This window comes from Podarcis muralis, chromosome 3, assembly GCF_964188315.1.
Source record: "Podarcis muralis chromosome 3, rPodMur119.hap1.1, whole genome shotgun sequence".
Lineage (NCBI taxonomy): Eukaryota > Metazoa > Chordata > Lepidosauria > Squamata > Lacertidae > Podarcis > Podarcis muralis.
Window position 1 is genome coordinate 5,243,462 of NC_135657.1, and position 20,656 is coordinate 5,264,117.

General features: G+C 47.8%; 1 protein-coding gene across 1 annotated transcript in view; it reads left to right on the top strand.

Moving 5' to 3' along the window:
• Positions 1-18,495, top strand: part of C3H8orf74 (chromosome 3 C8orf74 homolog) — a 50,458-nt gene extending 31,963 nt beyond the window's left edge. The window contains exons 3-4 of the mRNA XM_028725201.2: positions 13,643-14,043; positions 17,533-18,495. Coding sequence (XP_028581034.2) covers positions 13,643-14,043; positions 17,533-17,898 — 767 coding nt within the window. The 3' untranslated portion in view covers positions 17,899-18,495. The remainder of the gene's footprint in view (positions 1-13,642; positions 14,044-17,532) is intronic.
• The last annotated feature ends 2,161 nt before the right edge of the window (positions 18,496-20,656 follow it).

Consider the following 20,656-nt stretch of genomic DNA (forward strand, 5'->3'; position numbering starts at 1 on the left):
CCTCCTCCGAAAGGATATTGTAGAGTCGGATAAGGTTTGGGAAAGGGCGAAAGATCTGGGGCAGATAAAAGAAAGTCCTTCTTCGTGCAGTTGAACTGTGGAACTCACTGCCACAGGAGGCAGCGATGACCGCCATCTTGGATGGCTTTAAAAAAAGAGAAAGGATTGGATAAATTCACGGAGGAGGAGCAGGCTGTGAGGTAGGTGAGGCTGAGAGGCAGCGAATGGACCGAGGTCACACCAAGCGAGCTTAATGGCCGAGGGGGTAATTGAACCCAGGTCTCGCAGGTCCTTGACCCACAATCTAACCACTACACCTCCGGGCCTATTTTCCAGGCACAGTCCCGGATTTACAGAAGCCATCCCGGTTTCTGATCTGATCCCAGAATGTCCTGCTTTCCCTTGTTGTTGTTTAGTCGTTTAGTCGTGTCCGACTCTACATGACCCCCTGGACCAGAGCACGCCAGACACTCCTGTCTTCCCCTTCCTCCCGCAGTTTGGTCAAACTCATGCTGGTAGGTTCAAGAACACTGTCCAACCATCTCGTCCTCTGTCATCCCCTTCTCCTTGTGCCCTCCATCTTTCCCAACATCAGGGTCTTTTCCAGGGAGTCTTCTCTTCTCATGAGGTGGCCAAAGTATTGGAGCCTCAGCTTCACGATCTGTCCTTCCAGTGAGCACTCAGGGCTGATTTCCTTAAGAATGGAGAGGTTTGATCTTCTTGCAGTCCATGGGACTCTCAAAAGTCTCCTCCAGCACCATAATTCAAAAGCGTCCATTCTTTGGCGATCAGCCTTCTTTATGGTCCAGCTCTCACTTCCATACATCACTACTGGGAAAACTATACGGACCTTTGTTGGCAAGGTGATGTCTCTGCTTTTTAAGATGCTGTCCTATTTCCATCAGAGAAATGTCGGAGGGTATAGCCCCGCACTGGCTCTGAATACCGAATGCCCATTGGTGGAAACAACGGGCTCTTGTGCTCGGATCCTGGACATGTCCCACGGGCATCTGGTTGCTCCCAGTGAGAAGAGGATGCTGGAGCAAGATGGACCATTGGCCTGATCCTGCAAGACTCTTTTTATGCTCTTAAGCAACCAAAATAAACCGGCTATAAGTCACGATTCTTTCCATCAGAACACTATTGTCCTTCACTTCAAGGCGTTTTGCCTTTGACTCTCTCTTGTCAGGAGAATATTTCCTGTCTCTCTCTCTTTCTCTCTCTCTCTCTCTCTCTCTCTCTCTCTCTCTCTCTCTCTCTGGAAATGTGGAGGTTTGGGGTATCTTAGAACAGACAGACAGCAATTGCCTGAGGAAGGGGGGTCGGTAGAGGAGTCTGCCAGCCGCAAGAGCAACAGCCAGGCCTCTTTAACTCCCAGCCAAATCCCCATTAACAGGATCTTGTCTCTTAAGCTGGGAAATGTGAAGGCTTGTTTGTTTGCCTTGATCTGCAGAGTTTGAGGATGACACTCTTGCAAACAGAGTGTGTACAGGGTAAAGGTGACCCAAAGGACATCTCCCCTGAGCATTGCAAAAGTGCGTTCGCGGGCCTCAATGTCCCTACCAAGGGATTGGGAAGGAATCTGGCTTGGCTTTGCCACTGCCATGCCCACCTCACTCCACGACAAGGTGATGATCCAGCGCACATAAGGAGAGGATCCTTTTCTCACAATGGGCAACTAGAGGTCCGTGGGAATCCAACAAGACAGACCTTCCAAGTGTCCCTATTTTCGAGGGGCAGTAAAATGTAAGCAAACCTTATCCAACTCTACAATATCCTTTCGGAGGAGGAAGCTGTCAGCAGTGGAATGTTCACAAGCAGCGCAGCTTCTGTGATGGAGGTGGAAGATGAGAGACCGGTACTTAAATACATGGGTCAGCAAACTTTTTCAGCAGGGGGCCGGTCCACTGTCCCTCAGACCTTGTGGAGGGCCGGACTATATTCGAGGGGGGGGGGGATGAACGAATTACTATGCCCCACAAATAACCCAGAGATGCATTTTAAATAAAAGGACACATTCTACTCAATTTTACTATCTAATGAGACCATTGATCCATAAAATGTAAGCAATAAACAATGTACTGCAATCACACCATCAATCAACCAGTAGCTGAACTGGGTTCCACACTGTCACAAAAATGAAGCAAAAAAGCCGCAAAAACAAAATAGACCTCAGCGTAACATTCAAAACGGAAGTGTGGCACTCAAATCGGAAGCGTAACACTTCCAGAAAAAGTTCTCAAACTGGAACACTTGCTTCCGGGTTTGCAGTGTTTGGGTTCCAAGTTGTTTGAGTACCAAGGCGTTTGAGAACCAAGGTACCACTGTAGTGAGCAATCAGAGGAGGGACTTTGAGGATGATCTGAGTGTACAGTCATACCTCGGGTTTGAAGTATCTTCGGGTTAAGCATTTTCGGGTTGCGTTCTGCAGCGACCCGGAAGTAACAGAGTGCGTTACTTCCAGATTTCGCCGCTCGCGCATGCGCAGACGCTCAAAATGATGTCACACACATGCGTGGAAGCGGTGAATCGCGACCCGCGCTGTCAGGGAACTGACATCAGAGCCAGAGGCGGAGGCAAGGCTCCCAAGCGATGCTGGAGAAGGGCCCAGCAGGGAGAGAGGCAGCTTATCAGCTGTGGAAGGAAATGAGCGTAAAACCAGGGATAAAGGGGGGCAGATGGGAGAATCGGCGAGGGGGCTCCAGGACTCCTCGCCAGAGACTAGTGAGGAGAGCACGGGTCCTCCGCTACCCACACCCTCTCTGCGCAGAAGACTTCCGCGCAGAGAGAGTAGGAGGAGACTTAGAGTCAAACAGCTTTTATGTTGGAAAAGGTTTAAGAAATGCCCACTGACGGATTCTGCTAGCGACTGAAACAGCCACGAAGTGAAGGGCTGTCCAGACAGAAAAGGCTTAACCAGGCACACTAGCCAGGAGTGGCGGCAACTTACGCACGAGCAACCCCTATAATCATTACATGCGCAGACGTGCGGACGTGGGTTGTGTTCGCTTCAGGATGCGAATGGGGCTCCGGAACGGATCCCTTTCGCATCCAGAGGTACCACTGTACAGGCACGTTGATGGTGAGGGGTCAGGTCCCATGTCCCAAGCCGGTTCTTTGGATTCTGCCCAGAAATGACCCTGGAAACAGCAGAGAAGGACAGCAAGCACTCAGGAGAGGTGTTCCCAACCCCTGATGCCAGTTCGCCGCCTGGCAGGGATGGCAACTAGAATGAAATACTGGGGGAGCCAGGTAACCCTCATGCCACATAATTGATCACATGGCATGGCACACACACGCACACACACACACACCATTTGAATGGCAATACTCATCAACTTTGGGGCCCCCCAGCCCCCTCAAATGCTTTCTTGGGGGGGGGGTACATTAGCCACAGTAGAACAACTTATCATGATGTTCCACCTTTCCAACATCTGTGCTAAAAGGTAAAGGCAAAGGGACCCCTGACCATTAGGTCCAGTCGTGACCAACTCTGGGGTTGCGGCGCTCATCTCACTTTACTGGCCGAGGGAGCCGGTGTACAGCTTCTGGGTCATGTGGCCAGCATGACTGAGCCGCTTCTGGCGAACCAAAGCAGTGCACAGAAACGTCGTTTACCTTCCCGCCAGAGAGGTACCTATTTATCTACTTGCACTTTGATGTGCTTTCGAACTGCTAGGCTGGCAGGAGCAGGGACCGAGCAACAGGAGCTCACCCCGTCACGGGGATTCGAACCACCGATCTTCTGATTGGCAAGTCCTAGGCTCTGTGGTTTAACCCACAGCGCCACCTGCATCCCTAACATCTCTGCTACTGAGACTCAAACTTTGGGACTGTTGAAATATATCCAACAAAAAATTAGCTTGTACTCAAGTTGGGTCTAGTAGACCCATTTTTTTTTAAAAAAAGCAGTCACTTCTGGGGCCTCTCCAGGATCAAGGATCCTGAAGCTTAAGCATGGTGTAGTGGTTAAGAGTGGTAGACTCGTAATCTGGGGAACCGGGTTCGCTTCCCCGCTCCTCCACATGCAGCTGCTGGGTGACCTTGGGCCAGTCACACTTCTTTGAAGTCTCTCAGCCCCACTCACCTCACAGAGTGTTTGTTGTGGGGGAAGAAGGGAAAGGAGATTGTTAGCCGCTTTGAGACTCCTGAAGGGGAGTGAAAGGTGGGATATCAAGTCCAAACTCTTCTTCTTCTCTTCTAAAGACCCCTTGGCCCCTAGGAGTTGGCCCCTAGGTGTCCCTGTGTGTGCTCTTATTTTCAGCAACTGCCGGGTATTTCCGTCCCCTCCCCAGCTTTCCAAAGGAGCCCACAAACAGCGTGCCGCTTCCTCGACTCACCCCGGTGGGAATCGTGAGTGGCGGCTCTCAAAGGGAGGGCTTTGTTCAAGAGGGAACCAGGCCAATTTCTGGAGGAAAGACCTGTGATGTCCTCATAGGTGGGATGCCTCCGAGGTGCTGAAGGGGAACGACAAGAGGCGTCTTGTCGGTGAGAGATCGGTTGGGGCGGGAGAACCCGCCCGTTTCCGTTCCTCGTCTTAGCAACCTTCAGCTTGGTTTTCTTCACGTTTCCACGCCGGTTTGTGATTCTCTCTTCAATCCTTTCTGAAAGTCCTCTCAGCATTCTGGTGCAAATTTCACCTGCTGTTTGATTCTTTGTGTTTGGAGACGTGTGATTGTCCAAGGGTTCTGGGCTGAAGAATTGATGCTTTTGAATTCTGGTGCTGGAGGAGACTCTTGAGAGTCCCATGGACTGCAAGAAGATCAAACCTATCCATTCTGAAGGAAATCTACAAGAAAGAAGATTCCACCTAAACATTAGGAAGAACTTCCTGACAGTAAGAGCTGTTCGACAGTGGAATTTGCTGCCAAGGAGTGTGGTGGAGTCTCCGTCTTTGGAGGTCTTTAAGCAGAGGCTTGACAACCATATAAATAAAATTTATTATTATTATTATTATTATTATTATTATTATTATTATTATTATTATGTCAGGAGTGCTCTGATGGTGTTTCTTGCTTGGCAGGGGGTTGGACTCGATGGCCCTTGTGGTCTATTCCAACTCTATGATTCTATGATTCTATGAAATCAGCCCTGAGTGCTCACTGGAAGGACAGATCCTGAAGCTGAGGCTCCAAGACTTTGGCCACCTCATGAGAAGAGAAGAATCCCTGGAAAAGACCCTGATGTTGGGAAAGATGGAGGGCACAAGGAGAAGGGGACGACAGAGGACGAGATGGTGGGACAGTGTTCTCAAAGCTAGCAACATGAGTCTGACCAAACTGTGGGAGGCAGTGGAAGACAAGAGGGCCTGGCGTGCTCTGGTCCAGGGGGTCACAAAGAGTCGGACACGACTAAACAACAACAACAATTGTTTCACAATAGAACCATAGAAGCGCAGAGTTGGAAGGGACCCTGAGGGTCATCTAGTCCTACCCTCTGCAATGCAGGAATCTTTCACCCAACATGGGACTCAAACCCACAACCCTGAGGTTAAGAGGCTCTGCCGACTGAACCAGAATTGTTGTTGTTGTTATTCTTCTTCTTCATTAATAATAATAATAATAATAATAATAATAATAATAATAATAATTTTTTATTTATTTATTTATTTATTTATTTATTTATTTATTTATTTATTTATTTATTTATACCCCGCCCTCCCCGGTTCAAAAACTGGGCTCAGGGCGGCTAACAACAAATTTAAAACACTTTAAACCACTTAATTATAAAAGCAGAATAAAATACAGTATAAAAACATGAACAACAATAAAAATCAAAAATCAATTAGATAATCCCCAGGGCTAGCTGGCTGAATTGGTCCTACTTGGGCCAGCGAGGAGACCAGGGGAGAATTAGCTGTGGAGTCTCAGAGGGGATGATCTTCATAAAAGGGGAGGAGGAGGGAAGGAAAGGGAATAAAAGATCAGGCTGAATTCAAATTAAAGGCCAGGCGGAATACCTGCAGGAGGTTAAATTCTTGCTGTATCTGTAAGGTCCCTGGAGTCCCTGCTGGGTAAAAAAGGCAGGGGATAAATAGATGATTGATACATAGGTAGATAGATGGATTTGGTACTCGCATGTCTCGAGAGACAATGGAATGAGCCTCCGGGGATGAAGTCAAATGCTGCATCTGCAGCGGCAAAGTGACCATACACAAGCCTGGGCAGTGTGTCTGGAGGTCCTGGGCAGCTCGGACAACAAGACTCCCCTCTTGGCCACGCAGATGTGGTCCAAAGGAAAGCAGAACAACAGCTGAACATCCCTTTCAGGAATGACACACAGGGCGGATCACCCCCACTGCACCCCCCCTTTCTCCTCCAGTGGTGCAAGGCACCACCCAACCTCCTTAGGGACTCCACTCCTGAGATATTTTTTTATATCTTGCATTTCCCCAAGACCAGGACTCAAGGTTCTGTTGTGAACCGCCCCGGGATTTTTGGATGAAGGGGGGGGGTATGCGAATTTAATAAATAATTTATAAAGTTAAAAAAAGTAAAGGCAAAGGACTCCTAGACACTTGCATCCATTTCGCCCAATGTCTGGGGCAAACCCAGAAGTAACCGGTGGGTTTGCTGCTGGTCGCGCATGCGCAGGAGCGGCAATTGCCGCCCGTGCCTGCGCACAATGGCACCTCTCCCAGCATCCAGTTTCGACCTCTGGATGGACCTCTGGAATGGATTCTGGTCGCAGGTAGAGGTTCCACTAAATAGGTAAAGGTAAAGGTAAAGGACCCCTAGACTGTTAAGTCCAGTTAAAGGCGACTATGGGGTTGTGGTGCTCATCTCATTTTCAGGCCAAGGGATCTGGTGTTTGTCCGCAGACAGCTTTCCGGGTCATGTGGCCAGCAGGACTAAACTGCTTCTGCCACAACGGGACACTGTGACAGAAACCAGAGCGCATGGAAACACCATTTATCTTCCCGCCGCAGTGGTCCCTATTTATCTACTTGCACCGATATGCTTTTGAACTGTTAGGTTGGCAGGAGCTGGGACAGAGCAACGGGAGCTCACCCCGTCGCGGGGATTTGAACCTCTGACCTTAAGGTCACTGAACTAAGGATCTACAAAGTCACATTGCAGCATAAAGTCATTGGATGTGCACCAGAGCAAGAGGTTCCCTTGTGTATTGAATCAGCATAATCGATTTTAATCACACTTTATGCCTTAATTGGTTTACCGATGCCAAGATGTCTGCGTTATCAACAACTGTTTTTTAATGGCTCTTATTATAAGGTAATTATCACCACCTATAATTTTCTGCCTTTCATTTCCTTCTGAACCCACCGTGTACAATTGCACACACCCCATAACTGTGTGTGTTTGTGTGTGTAATTCAGGATAACAACCCATGAATCTGATGAAGTAGGCATAAAGCCCATGAAAGCACCATAATAAATTTGCTAGCCTTTCAGGTGTCACAAGACTCTTTGCTGTTTCGTCCTGAAACTTGTTATTCCAAGTAATACTACAGCTATTGAGGACGCCGGCGATGTTGCAAAGAATCAGTTTTAAAGTAATCTAATCATTCTGTTCCCTGAAGCAAAACTTCTCAAAAAGCATGTGGTGAAGCTGCGGTATTTTACATTTAGTGGAATCTGTGCTCCAATGTTATTCCTTTTTTTGTGTGACTGTGGACAAGATAAGCTTTAGGTTAGGCATCTAAATCGAGCAGAGGTTCATTTGCCTGCTCTTTCCTGTCGAGCGAAATGATTGGCGCTACCAGTGCGTCAAAAAATAAAGGACAGGGGAGAAGAAGCTGCGAAAATGACCGTCTCATTGTTTGCCTTGAGACCATTTCTCAAACTCTTGATTTGTTTCGAGCCTTGCGGACGGAAGGCAGCCGCCTTCTTCTCTCTGCAGCCAATATAATCCCAAATCCATATTTATTGGGATCCTTACAGCTCCACCTTATTGACTCAACGTCGCTCTCTAAACAATAGCCGAAAGGAACAAGGATCTCTCATCGCCACCCGCCCTGAGACAAGAGCCTTTAAATATAAAATGGGAGAGATAATAAATGATGTCAGCTGTAGTATCCCATTAGATAAATATTGCTCAGTATTAATTGCTATGTTGTTCAAATACTGGCTCCCAGGTGTCTGCTGTCCTCTTGAGACACCTCAAGTTCTTCTGCAGAGATGGAAATATTTGGGAGTAATGCGGGCAGGGGGTAGGAGTTCAAGATTCTTCCTGCCAGTCCCACTCCCAGCCAGTGATGGAGGTGGGTCATCTGACACACCAGACCCCATGGTCTTCTGCACAAGCATAAGTATAAAGTTTTGCCTGCATTGCAGGAAGTTGAATTTAATGGACCTTTGGGTCCCTTCTGACTGTACAGGTCTATGATTCCATTTACTGTATGCTTGTGAAACGGGGACCATAAACGCCATCTCCAAATCCTCGAAAGATTCAGTCAACGGTGTCTCCGAAAAATTGTACACATCGCTTGGGAAGACAGATGAACTAATACCAGCGTACTGAAAGAAGCAAAGATCACCAGTGTCGAAGCAATGATTCTTCAACATCAACTGAGTTGGACTGGTCATGTTGGGCAGATGCCTGATGATCGTCTTCCAAAGCAACTATTCTATTCTGAACTCAAAAATGGAAAGTGTAATGCTGGTGGTCAACAAAAGAGGTTTGAAGACTCTCTCAAGGCAAATCTAAAAGAAATGTTGTATAAACACCGACAACTGGGAAACACTGGCCTGCGAGCGCTCCAGTTGGAGAACAGCCTTTACCAAAGGTGTCATGGGCTTTGAAGATGTTCGAACTCAGGATGAAATGGAGAAATGTGCTAGGAGGAAGGCACACTTGGCAAACCCTCACCAGGATCAATTTTCACTCAGAAACCTATGTCCCCACTGCGGAAGGATGTGTGGATCCAGAATTGGCCTCCACAGTCACTTATGGGCTCAGTGTTAAAACCGTCCCTGCTCCTGCCAACCTAGCAGTTCAAAAGCACGTCAAAGTGCAAGTAGATAAATAGGTACCACTCCAGCAGGAAGGTAAACGGCGTTTCCATGCGCTGCTCTGGTTCGCCAGAAGTGGCTTAGTCATGCTGGCCACATGATCCGGAAGCTGTATGCCGGCTCCCTTGGCCAATAAAGTGAGATGAGCGCCGCAACCCCAGAGTCGGCCACGACTGGACCTAATGGTCAGGGGTCTCTTTACCTTTACCTTTATGGAAGACAATCTTACTCAGCTATGAGGGATTGCCGAAGAAGAAGAAGAAGAAGAAGAAGAAGAAGAAGAAGAAGAAGAAGAAGAAGAAGAAGAAGAAGATTCCATGTAAACTAATGCAAAGACTGCCAGAACATAGACACCAGAAATTGGGCTATGCCCGTCCAGATTGGAGTGTAGCTGGGCCACCAGCCGAAGCTGATGGAAGGCTCTTTGCCCTACCAAAGTCATCTGAGCTTTTTTGTGGATCCAGAAATACCCACAAGCTATGTCCCTGCTCCTTCAGAGAGAGTGTAACCCCATCTGGAGCAGGCCACACCCTACCCATCCTGTCTAGGGAGCCACCCACTAATAGTGCTTCACTCTTGCCTGGATTGAGCATAAATGTTTGTTGGCTCTCGTCCAGGCCATTGCTGAGGCCAGACGTCAGTCTAGCACACCCCCCGCCACACCTGCAGGTGTCAAGGAGAAGCAGAGCTGAGGATCATCAAGGTGTTGCTGGCAACGCGCTCCGAGACTCCAGGTGGCCCCACTCAGCAGTTTCATGCGGATGTTGAACAGCAGGAGGGGGAGGGTTAAAATTGAACCCTGTGGAACCCCACACCGGAGACTCCATTGGGTGGAAGAACACTCCCCAAGCACCGCCCTCTGGAGACGGCCATCCATGTAGGATTGGGACCACTCACTCCTAATTCAGGGAAGCCGCTCCAGGAAAATAACATGTTCAATGGTATTGACAGCCGCTGGGTGACTGAGCAGGATTTCAAGGGACACTTGTTGTTGTTTAGTCGTTTAGTCGTGTCCAACTCTTCATGACCCCTTGGACCAGAGCACGCCAGGCACTCCTGTCTTCCACTGCCTCCCGCAGTTTGGTCAGACTCATGCTGGTAGCTTCAAGAACACTGTCCCACCATCTCGCCTTCTGTCGTCCCCTTCTCCTTGTGCCCTCCATCTTTCTCAACATCAGGGTCATTTCCAGGGAGTCTTCTCTTCTCCTGAGGTGGCCAAAGTATTGGAGCCTCAGCTTCAGGATCTGACCTTCCAGTGAGCACTCAGGGCTGATTTCCTTCAGAATGGTGAGGTTTGATCTTCTTGCAGTCCATGGGACTCTCAAGAGTCTCCTCCAGCATATTTCTCCCTGCAAAGGTCATCACACAGGTTGACCAAAGGCATTTCCATGTCAAAACCCAAACCCCAGTTGAAATGGGTCTGGAAGAGTGGTTTCCTCCAAGAGAGCCTGGATCTGACCCACAACCCCACACTCAGGGTCCATGCCCAAGAAGGGAACGTGAGCAACTGGCTGGTAATTCATTGTATTTTCTGAATCCAGCGAGCATTTTTTAAGGAATGCTTTTATCATTGCCTCTCCCCCATCCCTTTTTAATTTTTTTTCCCCAATGCAAAATTACAACAGAAATTACAAACATTGAATCAAAAATAAAGCAAAACAAACAAGCAAAACAAAACAAAACACTAGAAAAAAAACAGACAACCCTCCCCCCAAAAAACAAAAACACACATCTACAAATAAATCCATATCGTCATTCTGATCGTTATGTACGTATACACATATTGACTTCCTTCCTTTGTTCTAAGACCTCAAAATTTTTACTCTTTCTAAATAGAGTCTAATGTAGATTCCCTCTATCTTTATACTTTTTGACCATTTTTCTCTTTCTTTAACCCTGCAAAGTTTCATTCGTTACATACCGATATACTTACTCCAGAACAATGTTTTTTCATATACTCTTTAGCACATCCCCATTCTTTTAATAATTTTTGGTCCGATTGCGCCCTTTATGAATGCTGTGAGTCTTGCCAGATGTATATATTCACAAATTTGAATTTGCCATTCTTTCATTGATGGAATTTTTCGCCTTTTTCAATTTTTTGCTATGAGCATCCTGGCAGCTGTTGTCACATAGATATCATTGCCTCTTTTAGGCAGGTGGAGGACCCCCCAAACACACAACTCTCAAGGAGGAAACCCATTCAGATGGGCAGGGTATAAATAAATTTGTTGTCAGCGAAAATGTATAGGACAAGTACAAGTTTTTCTTTGTGCGGCTTTTTCTGTTTTTTGACTGTGACTTGTTCTTCATTTTATGGGGCTGACTTGTGACTGTGACTTGTGACTTCGTTTTTGCAACTGTGGCTTGTGACTTGGTTTCTGTGACTTGTTTTTGTGACTGTGTGGAACCCAGTTCAGCTACTGATTGATTGATTGTTTGATTGATTGTGTGACTGCAGAAATGGACAAAAGCCCCCCATCCAAACAATGACTATCATCAGTGCATGTAAGGGAATATATATATATCTTATTTACATTGTACAGTACATTGAATATTGCTTTCATTTTATGGATCAATTGCTTCTTTAGATAGTAAAATTCATGTTAAATTGCTGTTTTAGGGGTTGTTTTTAAAAGTCTGGAATGGATTAATCCACACTGCATTACTTTCTATGGGAAAGTGTGCCTTGGTTTTGGAACACTTTGGTTTTAGAACAGATTTCCAGAACAGATTAGGTTTGAGAACCAAGGTACCACAGTACTCTGTCATTATTTTTATTATTAATTTATTGAGTTTATATACTGCCCTATACCCGGAGGTCTCAGGGCAGTTCACAGAAAAGATCACAATATATATAATCAGAATAAAAACAACAACCCAATAACCCTCCCCCAAGAAAAGAGCCACATTTTAAAAGGGTATAGGATGTCAGTCAGGTCCACCAAAGGCCTGGTTAAAAAGGAATGTTTTTAAGGTGTATAATGAAGGTGCCAGGTGAACTTCCCTGGGGAGAGCATTCCACAGACAGGGAGCCACCACAGAGAAGGCCCTGTTCTCGTGTTGCCACCCTCTGGACCTCTCGAGGAGGAGGCACACAAAGGAGGGCCTCAGAAGATGATCTCAGGTTCCAGGTAGGTTCAGATGGAAAGAGGTGGTCCTTGAGGTATTGCGGTCCTGAGCCACTGAAGGTTTTATAGGTCAAAACCAGCACTTTGGATTGGGCCCGGAAACTAATTGGTAACCAGTGCAGTTGAACCAGGATCGGTGTAATAGGCTCAGACTGTCTTGCTCCGGTGAGCAACTTGGCTGCTGAAATCTGCACTGGCTGTTAAGTGTTAAGTTGTGGATGTACATATCAGACGACACAGCGATTCTTCAGACAGCTCTTGTTTATTCACAGGCCAGAACAGAACTGAACTGAAGGGTTCAGCCAACCTGCTTATATAGAGCTCCACTACAAAGCAACAGTAACAACTTTCTGTAACTATCCAATCACTGAACATCACTTTCAATTCCTTATATGCATATGCGGACCTGAGTGAAAACCATCTACAGTATCCCCCTGCTGGCCAAGGGTGAAAACTTCAGTACATAACATGAAGTTTCCAAACCGTCTCCAGAGGCAGCCCTACGTATAGCGCATTGTCATGATCCCCCTAAAAGGGTGTCATCACATCCTCTCTCTCCCCCTGCATTTACTCCTGCCCTTTTTCCCACACACTTTTTCTTGTGGACGCCTCTCTGGCACCCAGTTCCGATTGTGAGCTGCTTGGGGCTGTGACCTCAGACCCCTTAACGCAGTTACACGCAGTGATTTTTTAAAAATAGAATAATATAAGCAAAACATCAAAACGTCGTCTTTGCAGCCCAAGAAACCAGCCAGAGAGGCGGAGGTAAGCTGCTCTAAGCTCCCCACAAAGGAATTAAAAACCACAATGTTATTTATTAAATCCGTAATCTGGATACTGTCAGTTTATTTGATTCCATTCAAGGATCCCGTCCTGTGAAATATCTCAAGGCGACGTCACAGAAAACACACGCGTAAAAAGCGATTAAAAACAATTCTATAAGTGAAGAGAGTTTAAAACGGTTCCCTGTAATGCACGTGTAGTATATGACTGTTTTAAAAGGCTTTTAGATTTATGTTACACAAAATGAACCACGAAAAGAGACAATGACGAAAAGAGACATTTTAAGGTTGTTGAAATATACTCAGAGTCGAGAGTGGGTTTCATGCTCTTTATTCAGCTCATAGTGGTGAGGAGGAATGGAAGTTCCCCCAGAATGTCTGCTTTATATACATTATTTACACAATGGGCCCCACGTGATTGGTTAATTCTGGGATTCACCTGTAGGCCAATCAGGTTGTGGATTTACTTCCACCTGGAGTTGGATTGGGTGGCTCCTGTGGACCAATCAGACTGCTGCATTCTGAATCCTATTGTTCTAGGACCAATCAGACTGCTGCATTCTGAATCCTATTCAACTCAGTACATAACAGTTGTTTAAATGAATATTCTAAAATGTAAAAAGGAAATTTAATAAAAATTAGAGGGGGGGAATTGAATGGGGGTGGGCAGGAACCATGCACGCTGCCTTGAGCCCCTTAGGGGAGAAAAAAGTTGAGGTACAAATGCAAAAAACAGACTTTCTTCCCTTCTGCGCCAGGTCTGCCCGTCTCACAAGCCATCCAACTCCTGCAGGAGAAGCTCGCTGCCTTCCGGGTGACTCTTCCGGACTTCCACCTGCGTGCCGTCTGCGACTACTTCCACAACACCTTCATCAAACATTACGGGCTGCACCAGTTCGTCCTGGCTCAGGAGAGGGACCGCTGCCAGACCTTTGCCAGCCTGGAGGTCTACGCGCCCCCCAAGCCCCTGCCGCTGAGGCGGGGGACGGAAATAAGGGCCTGGAAGTACCAGCAGCAGCTGGCTGCAGTCTCTGCAGCGGAGGAGGAAAAGCAGGCCGAAATGGAGCGGATCAGGGCCACCTTGTGCAAAGAGAGGGAGAACATGCTGGAGGAGGTCTACAGGAGCGTCCGGACGCAAACGGCGACCCTGGAGAAAGAGGTGAGCTTGGGGCAAAAGCCTAACTCCCGACTCCGTCGTAGCAGCCTCTTCTCGCAGCAGCCAGCTGCACTGATTTCTTTTACAGTGGTACCTCGGGGTTACATACGCTTCAGGTTACAGACTCCGCTAACCCAGAAATAGTGCTTCAGGTTAAGAACTTTGCTTCAGGATGAGAACAGAAATCGTGCTCTGGCAGCGCAGCAGCAGCAGGAGGCCCCATTAGCTAAAGTGGTGCTTCAGGTTAAGAACAATTTCAGGTTAAGAACGGACCTCCGGAACAAATTAAGTACTTAACCCGAGGTACCACTGTATTACTATTTGCTCCATAAAATTTATGCATTGTGTAAACAACAAGAGCACCTCAAAGCAGTTTGCAAAAAGATAAATCCATGGCATCAATAATAATAAAAAAATCGCAGCAGCAGCAGCAGCAACAACAATTTATTTATACCCCGCCCATCTGGCTGGGTTTCCCCAGTCACTCTGGGCGGCTCCCAACAGTTGATTAAAAAGACGATGAAACATAAAACGTTAAAAGCTTCCTTACACAGGGCTGCCTTCAGATGTCTTCTAAAAGTCAGATAGTTGTTTATTTCCTTGACATCTGATGGGAGGGTGTTCCACAGGGCGGGCACCACCACCGAGAAGGCCCTCTGCCTGGTTCCCTGTTACTTTGCTTCTCGCAGGGAGGGAACCGCCAAAAGGCCCTCAGAGCTGGACCTCAGTGTCCGGGCAGAACGATGGGAGTGGAGATGTTCCTTCAGGTATACTGGGCCGAGGTCGTTTAGGACTTTAAAGGTCAGCACCAACACGTGGAATTGTGTCTTTCAGGTGTTATGTGGTCTCTGTGGCCGCTCCCAGTCACCATTCTAGCTGCCGCATTCTGGATTAGTTGTAGTTTCCGGGTCACCTTCAAAGGTAGCCGCACGTAGAGCGCATTGCAGTTGTCCAAGCAGGAGATAACTAGAGCATGCACCACTCTGGTGAGACAGTCTGCAGGCAGATAGGGTCTCAGCCTGCGTACCAGATGGAGCTGGTAAACAGCTGCCCTGGACACAGAATTGACCTGCGCCTCCATGGACAGCTGTGAGTCCAAAATGACTCCCAGGCTGCGCACCTGGTCCTTCAGGGCCACAATTACCCCATTCAGGACCAGGGAGTCCTCCACACCTGCCCGCCTCCTGTCCCCCAAAAGCAATACTTCCATCTTGTCAGGATTCAACCCCAATCTGTTAGCCACTATCCATCCTCCAATAGTTTAATGCAAAACTACAAAAGCAGATTGAAATTCACACCATCTTTCTAAGCATCTGGGTAGGCTTGTCTAAACAGGAACGCCTTCAGCAGACACCGAAAGGAATATGGTGAAGGCGTTTGCTTGAGATCAATAGGCGGGGAGTTCCAAAGTGCACCAAATGACCGAGAGCCAGCAAATGAGGGCCGGGGTATTGCGTGGCACCTTTAGTAGTGTCAATTCCGCGGATCGAAGCGGTTGAGTGAGCACCTGTCGGGATAAGGTGATCTTGTCAAAGTCGCCGCCAGCTGTTAAGGGCTTTCTATGCTAATAGTAAAGGGATGGCGCTGTGGTCTAAACCACAGAGCCTAGGACTTGCCGATCAGAAGGTCGGCGGTTCGAATCCCCGTGATGGGGTGAGCTCCTGTTGCTCAGTCCCTGCTCCTGCCAACCTAGCAGTTCGAAAGCACGTCAAAGTGCAAGTAGATAAATAGGTACTGCTCTGGTGGGAAGGTAAAGGGACCCCTGACCATTAGGTCCAGTCGTGGCCGACTCTGGGGTTGCGGCACTCATCTCGCTTTACTGGCCGAGGGAGCCGGTGTACAGCTTCCGGGTCATGTGGCCAGCATGACTAAGCCGCTTCTGGCGAACCAGAGCAGTGCACGGAAACGCCGTTTACCTTATCCCACCGGCCCCCAGGGTGTGGTTCTGCCCACTTTGGGATCTAGCACATCGATCCCAGTTTTCACCACAGGTTCCACTCGTTGCAAAACTACACCCTTTGAGTCTCCCGGTTCCGGCAGCCTGTTGACAGCACCTCAGAGTTACATCTGTGGCTGCCTCGTCCAAAACTTTCTCCCCAGCCCTGATCTGCATAATCAAGCTGCAACGCGTCTTATCGCCCTCGAGATGGAAAATCTCCTCCTTGCCGAGACTTGCTTCCCTGCCTGGGAGCGCACTGTTTGAGGAAACCGAATGAAACTCCAACGTGTTTTTACTATGACTGCCAGCCCATCTACGGAGTGGAATTAATTGGCAATTAATGCTTACACGTGTGCTCAACGCGCTGCCAGAAACGGCCGCGGGTGAGTTCAGAGAACGTCACCTTTTGAACTCGAGCCGAGACGTCTATCCTGGAGCGCTCAGTGGGTTGTTCAGCGTACCACCCTGTGCGCAAACGGGGGGAAAACCCCAGCACCCATCCTTCCCGGTTCCTCGGATTGGGTCCGCTGCTGTGGACGTCCTCAAGATCCGATGGCTCTCCTCCAACCTCGATCAGCTCCTGGGAGCTTGGCAAGAGGCCAGTCCTCACAGCTGCCTGACGGCTTCTGATGACAAGTATCACAAACGTTGCCTCCCTGGCCCACATTGGCCCCCTCACTCTCTCCCCGGCCCCTCCCCGGCCTTCTTGCCAGTTCCCAAGCTCCACCCTGGCTTCTCGGAACGTGCAAGGTCAAAACCTTTGCAGAGCTAGTCGCTGAGAAGCGGCAGGCCTTGCAAATATCGGGGGCAAACATGGCGGCCGGCGGCGGCCATGTTTGTTTACGATGCACCTGTTTGGCAAGCAGGTGTGGGAATCTAATTTTGACAGTGAAAGGGGGGGTGCATACCCTCCAAGTGTCCCGATTTCCCAGGGAAAGTCCAGGAATCACAGAAGCCGTCCTAGTTTCTGATTTGATTTTTCCTTTTTCCACATCTCGGAGAGGAGAACACGTTAAGATGGAGATGGTTGCCAAGTTTCTGCAACATGCAATGAGAATTTGCGAATGCTATACCACAGCAATTTAATTGTTAGGTGCCGATTTTGCCGGGTGACTTTATTGTACTGAAGCTTTCAGAATTTTGTGGTAGCTCGGGTTAAAGACTTTAATTCGTTCTGGAGGTACGTTCTTAACCTGAAATTGTTCTTAACCTGAAGCACCACTTTAGCTAATTGGGTCTCCCGCTGCCACCACCACGCGATTTCTGTTCTCATCCTGAAGCAAAGTTCTTAACCTGAGGTACTATTTCTGGGTTAGCAGAGTCTGTACCCTGAAGCGTCTGTAACCTGAAGCGTCTGTAACCTGAAGCGTCTGTAACCCGAGGTACCACTGTATATGCCAATAACGATTTGAGGTTGAGTTTGACATGCTCAACAACCTCGAATGACCTTGCTGTGCTAGGTAACCATTTTGGAAGCCCAGGCAGCAAGCCCAGGTTCATTCTAAGTCTAGCAGAAACGTCAGTAGCCACAATGCCCTGTGTTTGTTTTCCAGACTCTGATGTCTCTTGTCCGAGAAGCGATTAAGGCCCAGGTCCAGAGTCTGCACGAGATCATCCAGAACGAGATCCAGGCCACCTTTGAAATCCTTCAGCTCCGGCTCCAGAAGAAGGCCTTGCTTCTCAACCCGCCTGCCCCTTACCCGCCACCCTACAGCCCTGATGGGAGGAAGACCAGCAAGCAGAAGAAGCTGAAGGATTTAATATTGGAGGCTCAGATTAAGGAGAAGGAGAAGGAGGAGAGGGAGAAGGAGAAGGAGAGGGAGAAGGAGAGGGAGAAGGAGAAGAAGGCGGAGAAGAAAGCGCAGAAGGCGGCGCAGAAGGCTGCGAAAGATGAGAAGTCAAAGAAGAAAAAGAAGTGAGGGCAGCATTGAGGTTCTCCCAGGCATGCCCTGACATTCTCAATCCCATGCCTGTGTTCTCTCTTCCAGGTCTTCTTCATCCTCTGGCCTTGAGGAGGATTCTCAGTGCCAAAGTAAATCTGTGCCTGGGGCTTCCCCACTTCAGACTGCAGGTGGGACCTCACTTTCCTTCAAATACATCCCATAGAAAACTTGCGCGTCAGGGGGGAAGTGCCGTGGCCTTGCCTTCCTCTCTGACACGCTGGTTTTCCATGGAGATAATTTTCTCTCCCTCGTTCACGTGAACCCCTCCAACTTGTGGCCTTCAGCTGTCTCGTCCAGACACGGGTTAACTCCCTCACTGAGAACAAAGCCGAAGTCTCTTTGTTCACAGGGGTAGAGATTTACAAAGAAACCCAGACAGATGTGTGCACCTAAATGTAGATGCAATGTTCACCAAAACGTCAGAGGTTTTCGTTCCATCTTTCTCAACAAAAATTCTTCCTGCCAGGCCTATGGAAGGATGAAGAGACTGTTATGGATGCTGCAAAGGGGTTCATCGTGAGCTCCCTCTGTCTTTACTCTTCCAAATAAACTAAAACATTTAATATTTCTTTCCACTCAAGCTGGCGTGTGGGGTTTTTTTTGGGGGGGGGCATTGTTTTAAATAGCCCTCTGAGTTCCCCCTGGCAGGCAATCCTGAAAACAATCTGCTTAAGCCGGCGTAGCCCTGTTTGCTAGTTCACAGCCTTTGGTCCCGATCCAGCTTCTGGCTGCGCACAGAGCGTGGCTGGGAATTTGTCAAAATGTGACGCATCCCATTCAAAGGGATAGACCACATTTGTGGGCGATAATGGGCACAGAATCCCAATTGCACACATACTGACCACAGACCCTCCAAGTGTCCCTATTACAGAAGCCAGAATCCCAGAATGTCCTCCTTTTCCTTCAGACGTCCCTGATTTCGTCAGAGAAATGTTGGAGGGTATGGAATGGGACATCCCTATTTTCACTGGAGAAATATTGGAGGGTATGGAAAAGGACGTCCCTATTTTCATTGGAGAAATGTTGGAAGGTATGGAAAAGGACGTTCCTATTTTCATTGGAGAAATGTTGGAGGGTATGGAATAGGACGTCCCTATTTTCATCAGAGAAATGTTGGAGGGCATGGAATAGGACGTCCCTATTTTCATTGGAGAAATGTTGGAGGGTATGGAATAGGACGTCCCTATTTTCACTGGAGAAATGTTGGAGGGTATGGAAAAGGACTCCCTATTTTCATCAGAGAAATGTTGGAGGGTATGGAAAAGGATGTCCCTATTTTCATCAGAGAAATGTTGGAGGGTATGGAATAGGACGTCCCTATTTTCATCAGAGAAATGTTGGAGGGCATGGAATAGGACGTCCCTATTTTCATTGGAGAAATGTTGGAGGGTATGGAATAGGACGTCCCTATTTTCACTGGAGAAATGTTGGAGGGTATGGAAAAGGACTCCCTATTTTCATCAGAGAAATGTTGGAGGGTATGGAAAAGGATGTCCCTATTTTCATCGGAGAAATGTTGGAGGGTATGGAATAGGACGTCCCTATTTTCATTGGAGAAATATTGGAGGGGGTGTAATCAACGTAAACTGAATCAGTCTGGTTATTTCAATGTATTGTTATTACCCAGTCTTCAGCATTCAGAGAGAATGTTTGGAAATCTAAGTAAGTGAGTTGGCACACTATGTTGCAGTAGGGAGTAAATCACACACATTAAAAGCATGTAAAACAAATCCAGATATTTTAAGCAAATCCAGTGGCATTTAACCTCTCATTCCGCTCAGGTCTTCCTCTTTAGGAACCTCTCGCTTCTGCCCTTTTGTAAACAAATCAAACAGGAAGGTAAGTCAGCCTTGGGGACCCCACCCTTCCCAAACACCCCATCCATTGCTTTCGACTTCTGAGCCATCGTCTTGAGAGTCTTGCTCTCGCCTTCCATGGGGTTTCAAGGGAAGATCAGACACTGTCTGAATCCTGAATCCAAGCAGATTGGGCAATTTCCTTCCTGAGACCACGGCAAGACGACTAATGTCCTTGAAATATACTCGGAGTCCTGATTCCATGCTCTTTATTGCAGCTTGTAAAACAGACAGTGAATTGCCCCCCAAACCTCAGGCTTTTATATACATTATTTATACAATGAGTCCTGTCTGATTGGCTGATTCTGCTTCCCTCCTGGAGCCTGATTGGTCTTTTCCTGCAGGCCAATCCGTTGTTGCATTCTATGATCCTACCAGCCTATTAGGCTGATTAACTTTCTCCTGGAGCCTGATTGGGCTTTTCCTGCAAGCCAATCAGGTGTTGCATTCTAGGATCCTACTTGCCTATTGGTCTAGGATCCAAGGTTAGGAAATAACACCCCCACTCTCCCCAGAGCTCATAGGGAGGGACGTGATCACTGAGACAGGGTCCCCAAGACCCAGAACTTACTGGAAATAAGAGGGAAAGGTCTGTGGTTGGGGAATGGGGAAAGGAGCTAATACGATGGAAATATCTAAGATGAAAGAAGCAGCAGTTGAATGGGGATATGTTCATAGAATCATAGAATCTTAAGAGTTGGAAGGGACCCAAGGGTCATCTAGTCCAACCCCTCTGCAAGGCAGGGATCTCAGCTAAAGCATCCCTGACAGATGGCCACCCAACCTCTGCTGAAAAACCTCCAAGGAAGGAGAATTCACAACCTCCCAAGGGAGTCCATTCCACTGTCACACAGCTCTTGCTGTCAGAAAGTTTCTAC